The sequence below is a fragment of the Cetorhinus maximus genome, unplaced genomic scaffold (genome assembly GCF_964194155.1).
Source record: "Cetorhinus maximus unplaced genomic scaffold, sCetMax3.hap1.1 HAP1_SCAFFOLD_215, whole genome shotgun sequence".
Taxonomy (NCBI): domain Eukaryota; kingdom Metazoa; phylum Chordata; class Chondrichthyes; order Lamniformes; family Cetorhinidae; genus Cetorhinus; species Cetorhinus maximus.
In genome coordinates this window covers 117772-133042 of record NW_027596187.1, presented here as the reverse complement: position 1 = coordinate 133042, position 15271 = coordinate 117772, and the positions used below count along the sequence as shown (strand labels likewise).

Genomic DNA, 15271 nt, shown 5'->3' with positions numbered 1-15271 from the left:
GTCACATAAATCACACCCCATCATTCAGTGTCCCATAAATAGCACCCCATCAATGAGCGTCACATCAATCACACCCCATCAATCAGCATCACATAAATCATTCCCCATCAATCAGAGTCAAATCAGTCACACCGCATCAATCAGCATCACATCAATCACACCCCATCAATCAGCGTCACATCAATCACACGCCATCAATCAGAGTCAAATCAGTCACACCCCATCAATCAGCGTCACATCAATCACACTCCATCAATCAGAGTCAAATCAGTCACACCCCATCAATCAGCATCATATCAATCACACCCCATCAATCAGCGTCACATCAATCACACATCATCAACCAGTGTCACATCAATCACTGACCATAAATCAGCGTCACATCAAATACACTCCATCAATCAGAGTCAAATCAGTCACACCCTATCAATCAGCGTCACATCAATCACACTCCATCAATCAGAGTCAAATCAGTCACACCCCATCAATCAGCGTCACATAAATCGCACACCATAAATCAGCTTCACATCAATCACACTCCTTCAATCAGCTTCACATCTGTCAAACCCCATCAATCAACATCACATCAATCACACCCATTCAATCAGCTTCACATCAATCACACCCCATCAATCAGAGTCAAATCAGTCACACCCCATCAATCAGCGTCACATAAATCGCACACCATAAATCAGCTTCACATCAATCACTCTCCGTCAATCAGTGTCACATCAATCACACCATATCATTCAGCGTCACATCAATCACTCTCCATCAATCAGAGTCACATCAGTCACACCCCATCATTCAGCCTCACATCAATCACACCCAACAATCAGTGTCACATCAATCACCCTCCATCAATCAGCTTCACATCAGTCACACTCCATCAATCCACGTCACTTCAATCAAAATCCATCAACCAGCGTCACTTCAATCAAAATCCATCAATCAGAGTCTAAACAGTCACACCCTATCAATCAGCGTCACATCAATCACACCCCATCAATCAGCGTCACATCAATCACACCCGATCAATCAGCGTCACATCAATCACACCCCATCAATCAGCGTCAAATCAATCACACCCCATCAATCAGCGTCACATCAATCACACCCGATCAATCAGCATCACATCAATCACATCCCATCAATCAGATTGACGTCAATCACACCCCATCGATCAGAGTTATATTAATCACTCTCCATCAATCAGTGTCACGTAAATCACTCCGTCAATCAGCGTCACATAAATCGCACTCCATCAATCAGCGTCACATCAATCACACCCCATCAATCAGCATCATGTCGATCCAACCCACCAATCAGCTTCACATCGATCACACCCCATCAATCAGCGTCACATCAATCACACAACATCCACCAGCGTCACGTCAATCACACTCCATCAATCAGCTTCACATCAATCAGACCGCATCAATCAGCTTCACATCAATCAGACCATAGCAATCAGAGTCATATCAATCACACTCCATCAATCATCATCACATCAATCACACCCCATCAATCAGAGTCACATCAATCACACCCCATCAATCAATTTCATATCAATCACACCCCATCAATCACACAACATCAACGAGTTTCACATCAATCACACTCCTTCAATCAGCGTCACATAAATCACACCCCATCATTCAGTGTCACATAAATCGCGCCCCATCAATCAGCGTCACATTAACCACACCCCATCAATCAGCGTCACATAAATAATTCCCCATCAGAGTCAAATCAGTCACACCCCATCATTCAGTGTCACATAAATCGCGCCCCATCAATAAGCGTCACATGAAACACACCCCATCGATCAGCTTCACATCAACCACACCCCATCAATCAGCATAACGTCAATCACACCCCATCATTCAGCGTCACATCAATCACTCTCCATCAATCAGTCACATCAATGACACCCAACAATCAGTGTCACATCAACCACCCTCCATCAATCAGCTTAACGTCAATCACACCCCATCATTCAGCCTCACATCAATCAGACTCATATCAACCACACCTCATCAATTAGTGTCACATCAATCACACCGCACCATTCATCATCACATCATTCACCCCCCATCAATCAGTGTCACATTAATCATTCTCCATCAATCGGGGACACATCAATAACTCCATCAATCAGCGTCACATAAATCACACAACATCATCCAGTGTCACATCAATCACACTCCATCAATCCACGTCACATCAATCACACCCCATCAATCAGCGTCACATCAATCACACCCCATCAATCACACAACATCAACGAGTTTCACATCAATCACTCTCCATCAATCAGCTTCACATCAATCACATCCCTTCAATCAGAGTCACATTAATCACACGCCATCAATCAGATTCACATTAATCACTCTCCATCAATCATGGTCACATCAATCACTCCTTCAATCAGCTTCACATAAATCACACCCCATCATTCAGTGTCACATAAATTGCGCCCCATCAATCAACGTCGCATAAATCGCACACCATCAATCCACGTCACTTCAATCACGCCCCATCAATCAGAGTCACATCAATCACACCCCATCAATCAGCGTCACATCAATCACTCTCCATCAATTAGAGTCACATCAATCACTCTCCATCAATCAGAGTCACATCAACCACACCCCATCAATCAGCGTCACATCAATCACACCCCATCAATCAGCGTCACATCAATCACACACCATCAATCAGCATCACATCAATCGCACCCCATCAATCAGCGTCACATCAATCACACCCCATCGATCAGAGTCACATCAATCATACTCCATCAATCAGCATCACATCAATTACACTCCATCAAGCAGAGTCATATCAATCACACACCATCAATCAGCGTCACATCAATCACACCCCATCAATCAGCGTCACATCAAACACCCCCCCATCAGTCAACGTCACATCAATCTCACTGATCAGTGTCACATCAATCACACCCCATCAGTCAAAGTCATATCAATCACACCCCATCAATCACACAACATCAACCAGTTTCACATCAATCACTCTCCATCAATCAGCGTCACATAAATCACAACCCATCATTCAGCGTCACATCAATCACACCCCATCATTCAGTGTCAGAAAAATCGCACCCCATCAATCAGCGTCACATCAATCACATCCCATCATTCGGCATCACATAAATCATTCCCCATCAATCAGAGTCAAATCAGTCACACCCCATCAAGCAGCATCACATCAATCACACTCCATCAATCAGCGCAACATCAATCACACACCATAAATCAGCTTCACATCAATCACACTCCTTCAATCAACATCACATCAATCACATCCCATCATTCAGCATCACATTAATTACTCTCCATCAATCAGAGTCACATCAGTCACACCCCATCAATCAGCTTCACATCAATCACTCTCCGTCAATCAGCATCACATCAATCACACCCAACAACCAGTGTCACATCAATCACTCTCCATCAATCAGCGTAACGTCAATCACACCCCATCAATCAGTGTCACATCAATCACACCCCATCAATCAGTGTCACATCAATCACACAGATAAATCAGTATCACATCAATCACTCTCCATCAATCAGCATCACATCAACCACACCCCATCAATCAGCAGCATATCAATCACATCCCATCAATCAGATTCACGTCAATCACACTCCATCAATCAGAGTCATATTAATCACTCTCCATCAATCAGCTTCACATCAACCACACACCATCAATCATCTTCACATCAATCTTACCCCATCAATCAGCGTCAAATCAATCACACCCCATCAATCAGCGTCAAATCACTCACACCCCATCAGCATCACATCAATCACACCCGATTAATCAGCATCACATCAATCACATCCCATCAATCAGCTTCACGTCAATCACACCCCATCAATCAGCATCATGTCGATCCCACCCACCAATCAGCTTCACATCGATCACACCCTATTGATCAGAGTCACATCAATCACACCCCATCAATCAGCATCACATCAATCACTCTCCATCAATCAGCGTCACATCAATCACACCCATCAATCATCTTCACATCAATCATACCCCATCAATCAGCGTCAAATCAATCACACCCCATCAATCAGCGTCAAATCAATCACACCCCATCAATCAGCATCACATCAATCACACCCGATTAATCAGCATCACATCAATCACATCCCATCAATCAGCTTCACGTCAATCACACCCCATCAATCAGCATCATGTCGATCCCACCCACCAATCAGCTTCACATCGATCACACCCTATTGATCAGAGTCACATCAATCACACCCATCAATCATCTTCACATCAAACATACCCCATCAATCAGCGTCAAATCAATCACACCCCATCAATCGGCGTCAAATCAATCACACCCCATCAATCAGCGTCACATCAATCACACCCGATTAATCAGCATCACATCAATCACATCCCATCAAACAGATTGATGTCAATCACACCCCATCGAACAGAGTTATGTTAATCACTCTCCATCAATCAGGATCACGTAAATCACTCCATCAATCAGCGTCACATAAATCTCACACCATCAATCTGCATCACATCAATCACACCCTATCAATCAGCGTCACATCAATCACACCCCATCAATCAGCATCACATCAATCACACCCATTATATGGGTGTCACATCAATAACATTCCATCAATCAGATTCACGTCAATCACACTCCATCAAGAAGCGTCACGTCAGTCACGCCCCCATCAATCAGCATCATATTGATCCCACCCACCAATCAGCTTCACAACGATCACACCCCATCGATCAGAGTCACATCAATCATATTCCATCAATCAGCATCACATCAATTACACTCCATCAAGCAGAGTCATATCAATCACACACTATCAATCAGCGTCACATCAAACACCCCCCATCAGTCAGCGTCACATCAATCTCACTGATCAGTGTCACATCAATCACACCCCATCAATCAAAGTCATATCATTCACACCCCATCAATCACACAACATCAACCAGTTTCACATCAATCACTCTCCATCAATCAGCGTCACATAAATCGCACACCATAAATCAGCTTCACATCAATCACACTCCTTCAATCAGCGTCACATAAATCACACCCCATCATTCAGCTTCACATAAATCGCATCCCATCAATCAGCGTCACATCAATCTCACCCCATCATTCAGTGTCACATAAATTGCACCCCATCAATCAGCGTCACATCAATCACACCCCATCAATCAGCGTCACATCAATCACACCCCATCAATCAGCGTCACATCAATCACACTCCATAAATCAGCTTCACATCAATCACAGTCCTTCAATCAGCTTCACATCAATCACACCCCATCAATCAACATCACATCAATCACATCCCATCATTCAGCATCACATCAATCACTCTCCATCAATCAGAGTCACATCAGTCACACCCCATCAATCAGCTTCACATCAATCACTCTCCGTCAATCAGCGTCACACCAATCACACCCAACAACCAGTGTCACATCAATCACCCTCCATCAATCTGCGTAACGTCAATCACACCCCATCACTCAGCATCACATCAATCACCCCCCATCAATCAGTGTCCTCTCAATCACACAGATAAATCAGTGTCACATCAATCACTCTACACCAATCAGCATCACATCAATCACACCCCATTAATCAGAGTCATATCAATCACACAACATCAACCAGTATCACAACAATCACTCTCCATCAATCAGACTCACATCAATCACAATCGATCAATCAGAGACATACCAAAGACACACCATCAATCAGAGTCACATCATCACACCCTATCATTTAGCATCACATCAATCACTTCCCTATCAATCAGCTTCACATCAGTCACACTCCATCAATCAGAGTCACTTCAATCAAAATCCATCAACCAGCGTCACATCAATCACTCTCCATTAAACAGGGTCACTTCAATCACTCTCCATCAACCAGAGTCTAAACAGTCACACCCCATCAATCAGCGTCAAATCAATCACACCCCATCAATCGGCGTCACATCAATCAGACCTCATCAATCAGCATCACATCAATCACACCCCATCAATCAGTCACATCAATCACCCCCCTTCAATCAGTGTCACATCAATCACACACCATCAATCTGCGACACATCAATGACACCCACCAATCAGCTTCACATCGATCAAACACATCGATCAGAGTCACATCAATCACATTGCATCAATCAGCGTCATGTCAATCACACCTGATCATTCAGCATCACATCAATCACCCCCCATCAATCAGAGTCACATCAACCACGCACCATCAATCAGCGCCACATCAATCATACTCCATCAAACGGCACCACATCAATCACACCCCATCAATCAGAGTCATATAAATCGCATCCCATCAATCAGCGCAGCTCAATAACACCCCATCAATCAGCGTCACATAAATCATACCCCATCAATCAGAGTCAAATCAATCACTCCCCATCAATCAGCGTCACGTTAATTACACCCAACAGTCATTGTCACATTAATCACTCTCCATCAATCAGTGTCACATCAATCACACTCCATCAATCAGCTTCACATCAATCAGACCTTATCAATCAGAACCATATCAATCACATTCCATCAAGCAGCGTGACATCATACACATCCCATCAATCAATGTCACATTAATCACACCCACCAATCAGCTTCACATTAATTAAGCCCATTGATCAGAGTTATATCAATCACATTAAATCAATGAGCATGACGTCAATCACATTCCATCAATTAGCATCACATCAATCATACCCCTTCAATCAGGGTCACATCAATCACTCCCCATCAATCAGCATCAAATCAATCACATTCCATCAATCAGCGTCACATCAATCACTCTCCATCAATCAGCGTCGCATCAATCACACCCCATCAATTAGCTTCACATAAATCAGACCTTATCAATCAGAACCATATCAATCACATTCCATCAAGCAGCGTGACATCATACACACCCCATCAATCAACGTCACATTAATCACACCCACCAGTCAGCTTCCCATTAATTACCTCCATTGATCACAGTCATATCAATCACATTACATCAATGAGCATGACATCAATCACATTCCATCAATCAGCACCACATCAATCACACCTAATCAATCAGGGTCACATCAATCACTCTCCATCAGTCAGCGTCGCATCAATCACACCCCATCAATCAGCTTCACATCAATCAGACCTTATCAATCAGAATCATATAAATCACATTCTATCAATCAGCGTGACATCATACTCACCCCATCAATCACCGACACATCAATCACACCCCATCAATCAGCGGCACATCAATCGCTCTCCATCACTCAGGGTAACGTCAATCACTTTCCATTAATCAGCGTAACATCAACCACACCCCATCAATCACACCACAATGAGTGGCACATCAATCATGTCCCATGAATTAGACCACATCATACACGCCCCATCAATCAGAATCACATCACACATTCCCTATCAGAGAAAAATCAATCACACCCCAATCAAAGTTAAATCAATACAATCGCACAGTCATATTACTCATGCCCCCTCAATCACAGTCACATCACTCACACCCGATCAACCACAGTCACGTCGCTCATCATCCGCCCTCACATCACTGACGCCCTATCAACGACAGTCTCATCACTCACGCTCCATCCATCAGCATCGCATCAATCACAGCCCATCAATCAGCTTCACATCAATCACTCTCCATCAATCAGCTTCACATCAATCACAGACCATCAATCAGCTTCACATCAATCACTCTCCATCAATCAGCTTCACATCAATCACACCCCATCAATCAGATTCACATCAATCAGTCTCCATCAATTAGCTTCACATCAATCACACCCCATCAATCAGCTTCACATCAATCACAGCCCATCAATCAGATTCACATCAATCAGTCTCCATCAATTAGCTTCACATCAATCACTCTCCATCAATCAGCTTCACATCAATCACACCCCATCAATCAGATTCACATCAATCAGTCTCCATCAATTAGCTTCACATCAATCACACCCCATCAATCAGCTTCACATCAATCACAGCCCATCAATCAGATTCACATCAATCAGTCTCCATCAATTAGCTTCACATCAATCACACCCCATCAATCAGCGTCACATCAATCACTCTCCATCAATCAGCGTCACATCAATCACTCTCCATCAATCAGCGTCGCATCAATCACACCCCATCAATTAGCTTCACATAAATCAGACCTTATCAATCAGACCCATATCAATCACATTCCATCAAGCAGCGTGACATCATACACACCCCATCAATCAACGTCACATTAATCACACTCACCAATCAGCTTCCCATTAATTACGCCCATTGATTACAGTCATATCAATCACATTACATCAATGAGCATGACATCAATCACATTCCATCAATCAGCACCACATCAATCACACCTAATCAATCAGGGTCACATCAATCACTCTCCATCAATCAGCGTCGCATCAATCACACCCCATCAATCAGTGTCACATCAATCACTATCCATCAATCAGGGTAACATCAATCACACCCAACAAACAGTGTGACATTAATCACGCAACATCAATCAGCATCACCTCAATCACACCCCATCAAACAGCGTCACATCAATCACTCTCCGTCAATCAGCGTCACATCAATCACACCCATCAATCAGCTTCACAGCAATCACACCCATCAATCAGCTTCACATCAATCACTCTCCGTCAATCAGATTCACATCAATCACACTCCATCAATCAGCTTCACATCGATCACTCCCATCAATAAGCGTCCCATCAATCAGACAACATCAACCAGTGTCGCATCAATCACTCTCCATCAATCAGCGTCACATCAATCACACCCCATCAATCAACTACACATCAATCAGACCATAACAATCAGAGTCATATCAATCACACAACATCAACCAGTGTCACATCAATCACACCCCATCAATCAGAGTCACGTCAATCACACCCCATCAATCAATTTCATATCAATCACACCCCATCAATCACACAACATCAACGAGTTTCACATCAATCACTCTCCATCAATCAGATTCACGTCAATCACACTCCATCAATCAGCATCACATCAATCACACCCCTTCAATCAGAGTCAGATTAACCACTCTCCATCAGTCATGGTCACATCAATCACTCCATCAATGAGCGTCACATAAATCGCACACCACCAATCAGGTTCACATCGATTACACTCCATCCATCAAAGTCACATGAATCACACTCCATCAATCAGATTCACATCAATCACACCCCATAAATCAGTGTCACATTAATCACTATCCATCAATCAGGGTCACATCAATCACTCCATCAATCAGCGTCACATAAAGCGCACCCCATCAATCAGCTTCACATGAATCACACTCCATCAATCAGCGTCACATCAACCACACCCCATCAATCAGCGTCACATAAATAATTCCCCATCAATCAGAATCAAATCAGTCACACCCCATCATTCAGCGTCACATCACTCACTCTCCATCAATCAGAGTCACATCAATGACACCCAACAATCAGTGTCACATCAATCACCCTCCATCAATCAGCGTCACATGAAACACACCCTATCAATCAGCTTCACATCAATCACACCCCATCAATCAACATCACATCAATCACACCCCATCAATCAGCATAACGTCAATCACACCCCATCATTCAGCGTCACATCAATCAGTCTCCATCAATCGGAGTCACATCAATGACACCCAACAATCAGCGTAACGTCAATCACACCCCATCATTCATCCTCATATCAATCAGACCTCATCAATCAGCATCACATCAATCAGCCCCATCAATCAGTGTCACATCAATCACACTGATAAATCAGTGTCACATCAATCACTCTCCATCAATCAGCATAACATCAATCACACCCTATTAATCAGAGTCATATCAATCACACAACATCAACCAGTGTCACATCATTCACTCTCCATCAATCAGACTCATATCATTCACTCTCCATATATCAGAGACATATCAAAGACACACCATCAATCAGAGTCACATCAATCACACCCTACCATTTAGCGTCACATCAATCACTACCCCATCAATCAGTGTCACATCAATCACACCCTATTAATCAGAGTCATATCAATCACACAACATCAACCAGTGTCACATCATTCACTCTCCATCAATCAGACTCATATCATTCACTCTCCATATATCAGAGACATATCAAAGACACACCATCAATCAGAGTCACATCAATCACACCCTACCATTTAGCGTCACATCAATTACTACCCCATCAATCAGTGTCACATCAATCACACTCCATCAGTCAGAGTCACATCAATCACACCCCATCAATCAGCGACACATCAATCACTATCCATCAATCAGCATCACATCAATCACACCCCATCAATCAGACTCATATCAAGCACACCCAACAATCAGTGTCACATCTATCACACTCCATCAATCAGCGTCACATCAATCACTATCCATCAATCAGCATCACATCAATCACACCACATCAATCAAACGTCACATCAATCACACTCCATCAATCAGCGTCACATCAATCACATCCCATCAATCAGCGTCACATCAATCACATCACATCAACGTCACATCAATCACACCCCATCCATCAACGTCACATCAATCACACCCCATCAATCAGCGTCACATCAATCACACTCCATCAATCAGCGTCACATCAATCACACTCCATCAATCAGCGTCACATCAATCACATCACATCAACGTCACATCAATCACACCCCATCCATCAACGTCACATCAATCACATCCCATCAATCATCGTCACATCAATCACACCACATCAACGTCACATCAATCACACCCCATCAATCAGCGTCACATCAATCACACCCCATCCATCAACGTCACATCAATCACACTCCATCAATCAGCGTCACATCAATCACATCCCATCAATCATCGTCACATCAATCACACCACATCAACGTCACATCAATCACACCCCATCCATCAACGTCACATCAATCACACCCCATCAATCAGCGTCACATCAATCACACCCCATCAATCAGCGTCACATCAATCACACTCCATCAATCAGCGTCACATCAATCACATCCCATCAATCATCGTCACATCAATCACACCACATCAACGTCACATCAATCACACCCCATCCATCAACGTCACATCAATCACACTCCATCAGTCAGCGTCATATCAATCACACCCCATCAATCAGCTTCACAACAATCACACCCCATCAATCAGCATCACAACAATCACACCCCACCAATCAGCTTCACAACAATCACACCCCACCAATCAGCTTCACAACAATCACACCCCATCAGTCAGCGTCATATCAATCACACCCCATCAATCAGCTTCACAACAATCACACCCCATCAATCAGCATCACAACAATCACACCCCACCAATCAGCTTCACAACAATCACACCCCATCAATCAGCTTCACATCAATCACTCTCTGTCAATCAGCGTCACATCAATCACACCCATCAATCAGCTTCACAACAATCACACCCCATCAATCAGCTTCACATCAATCACTCTCCGTCAATCAGCGTCAAAGCAATCACACCCCATCAATCAGTGTCACATCATTCACCCACCATCCATCAGCGTCACGTCAATCACGCCGCATCAATCACAGTCACATCACTCACACCCCATCCATCACAGTCACATTGCTCACGCCCCCTCAATCAGATTGGAGATGGTGGTGTAGTTGCAATATCTCTGGACTTGTGATCCTGACGTTCAGGCTAATGCTTGGAGACTCGGGTTCAAATCCCACCAGGATTGCTAGTGGAATTTAAAGCCAATGAATTTGATCTTGGGTTCACTACTAAATCTGCTGTCCCCACCTGGCCTGGCCTATGTGTGACTCCACAGCAATGTGGTTGACTCTTAACTGTGTTCCAAAATGGCCTGAGTACAATCAGGCGTGGCCACCACCATGAATAATGGAGAAGATGGTGGCGATCTGCCTTTTTGAACCACAGATATAAATATTGAAATGTCTGTAACAGAGGCGAGTGTTTTAATGAGTGAAATGCTGTGTGAATACTGGGCTGTGGGGTTTGATGGACTTTCACTCTTGGGCCCACTTTCTGGGTCAATTCATCCACTTCTATCGTCAAACTTCTTTTACAGCGAATTTCTCAATCTCTTGTCTGCATCTGCGGCATTTAATCAGACACACTTCCAAAATCATTGTAAATACCTTATTTTATTAAATAAAATGTATAATATCCATGTGAAGTAAAGTTAATACCGTTAAATATTCTAAATTAATAAATCTTATTCTTCCTCTTCGCCCTTTCTGTCCAGTGATGAGGAATCGATCCCCACCTCTTCATAATCCTTCTCGAGTGAGGCCATGTCCTCCCGGGCATCCTGGAACTCCCCTTCCTCCAGACCCTCCCCCACGTACCAGTGGACAAAGGCCCGCTTGGCGTACATCTTATCGAATTTGAGGTTCAGGCGGGTCCAAGCCAAGGAAATGGCGGTGGTGTTGCTCAGCATACAGAGGGCCCGCTGCACCTTGGCCAGGTCACCCCCTGGCACCACCGTCGGCGGCTGGTAGTTGATGCCAACCTGTTGGGGAGAAGCAAATTTGTTCAATTTCAGTTACGTACGACGCAGCTTCAAAAATCAGGCCTCGGAGCCGCCCGTTACTTTTCAGGGAGACACATTTCTCAATGTGTTTGTGTCTTTCCCTGTACAAACACCGAGATCTGCTTATTTCCCGGGCTCTTCCCCCATTTCAAAGCTGCAGTTTGTGATGGGGTGGGACTGCATTCAAGAGCAAATTCATTCTTTATCACAGTGACCGGGGAGAGGCCTCGAGTGTCAAGAAGCCTCTTATTAGTTTCAAGGCAGGATTTCTCCTGGAACATTCTGGGCAGCAGTCAATGGGGTGAACTCAAGAGAATTCCACCTCAAGCCTCTCTTTGAGGGTTCCTCTGTCACCAGGAATGGGAAGAGGCTGTTCCATGACTGAGCAGGATTGAATAGAATATTGTTCACATCTGTTATCAGGTTGACACAATCCATGATTCCCTGGACTCTTGGACTGAGCACAAAACCCACACTTACCTTGAACCCAGTCGGGCACCAGTCAACAAACGCGATCGAGCGCTTGCTCTTGATGGTGGCGATGGCGGCGTTGACATCCTTGGGCACCACATCTCCTCGGTACAGCATGCAGCACGCCATGTACTTGCCCTGGCGAGGGTCACACTTCACCAACTGGTTGGCCGGTTCAAAGCAGGCGTTGGTGATCTCCGGCACCGAGAGTTGCTCGTGGTAAGCCTTCTCGGCCGAAATAAGGGGCGCGAAGGTTGCCAGAGGGAAGTGTATGCGGGGATAGGGGACCAGGTTGGTTTGGAACTCAGTCAGGTCCACATTGAGGGCACCATCGAACCGGAGTGAGGCCGTGATGGACGACACTACCTGTCCAATGAGACGGTTGAGGTTGGTGTAGGTTGGTCTCTCAATGTCCAGGTTACGCCGACAGACGTCGTAAATGGCCTCATTGTCCACCATGAAGGAGCAGTCAGAGTGCTCGAGGGTGCAGTGGGTGACCAGCACCGAGTTGTATGGCTCGACCACCGCGGTGGAGATCTGGGGAGCAGGGTAAACGGAAAACTCTAGCTTGGATTTCTTGCCGTAGTCAACGGAGAGTCTCTCCATCAGGAGGGAAGTAAAACCCGAGCCGGTCCCACCCCCAAAACTGTGGAAGATGAGGAACCCCTGCAGTCCTGTGCACAGATCAGCCTGTGGGGGAAAAGCACACACAACACATCAAACAGGCAACAGGCAACGGAATCAATCCTCAAAAAGGACAGTGGAATCGATACACGAGCAAACGTCCTCACGGTCCTTGCTGAGATGGCGCAGTGGGAGCTGGGGAGTTGGAGCAGTGGGAGCCTGGGAGATGCAGCCATGGACATTGTGGAGGAGGGAGTGGGGAACCAGGGTGAAGCAGCTCGGAGAGTATTGATGTGAGAGGCGTGGGGCTGGGAAGAGGGAGCGGGGGACAGTCAGACACCGGGAATTGCCGAGTGCACAGGATGCCAGCAAGGATTTAGAATTCCTTCCAAAAATTCCTTCCTGAATCCCTTGTGTTTCTCCTCGCCAGTAGATTGAGCGGAATACAGAGTTAGAAGCTTGTTCTCGGTCTGGGTGGGGCACTGCTGGAGGACAATCTTCCTCCAGATATGGATCCCATCCGATTGAAATGAGGCGGGTTAGAGAAAGGACAGGAAACATCACATCGCCGAGTCACCGAACAGGGCTACCCATGGGTGCATCTCCCTCACTGGGACCGCAGAGTGATGGAACCACCCAGAATCTCTGTCCTGGCGAATCTAGGGCGGACAAAGCCGGAACACTAAACCCAGAGAACCTACCAACTTCCGAATGCGATCCAAGACCAGATCCACGATCTCCTTGCCCACGGAGCAGTGGCCCCGGGCGTAGTTATTAGCCGCATCCTCCTTGCCAGTGATGAGCTGCTCGGGGTGAAAGAGCTGTCGGTAGGTGCCCGTGCGGACCTCATCTGGAGACAAGCAACAGAGATTTAACAACAGGGACACAGAGAATTCAGGCCATACTTCACTGAGTTTAGTGAGAACACTGACTGAGCAACCCCATCGACAATCTCTCCTCTTACCGATCACAGTGGGCTCCAGGTCTATAAACACGGCTCGGGGAACGTGTTTCCCCGCCCCCGTCTCACTGAAGAAGGTGTTGAAGGAATCGTCACCACCTCCGATGGTCTTGTCACTGGGCATCTGCCCATCCGGCTGTATCCCATGCTCCAGGCAATACAGCTCCCAGCAAGCGTTCCCGATCTGTACACCGGCCTGGCCAACGTGGATTGACAGACACTCACGCTAAAGAGGGTACAAGAGGTAATAATTGACGCAGGATGGAGAGAGATACTTTATACATTCAGACTGTTGATGGATGGAGAAGGGTCTGAAGGGCAGCAAACATTCCGCTCCTGGATCCTGTGGATCCCATCCAATCCCCACTATAACTCTATTCTACCTCGATCTACTGTCCATGGAGATCCGGCCATGTCCTGGACAATCCCGATCCTTGTGACCGCTCTCTGTGATTTCCCATTCCTTCGGCAGCACGGGAAGCAGCAAACACAACCGTCCCTCCCACAATGACCATGGATCCTGTAACCACACCGCAC

The 15271-nt window shown here is 45.4% G+C and overlaps 1 protein-coding gene across 1 annotated transcript; it reads right to left on the bottom strand.

The window, feature by feature from the left end:
- Window positions 1-12360: 12360 nt before the first annotated feature.
- Window positions 12361-14873, bottom strand: LOC144673044 (tubulin alpha-1D chain-like). Its single transcript, XM_078535041.1, has 4 exons — window positions 14738-14873; window positions 14475-14623; window positions 13159-13839; window positions 12361-12657 (listed from the first exon to the last, which is right to left on the bottom strand). The coding sequence occupies exons 1-4, from the start codon at window positions 14856-14858 to the stop codon at window positions 12361-12363; spliced, it is 1248 nt and encodes a 415-aa protein (XP_078391167.1). The 5' UTR covers window positions 14859-14873.
- Window positions 14874-15271: the final 398 nt, after the last annotated feature.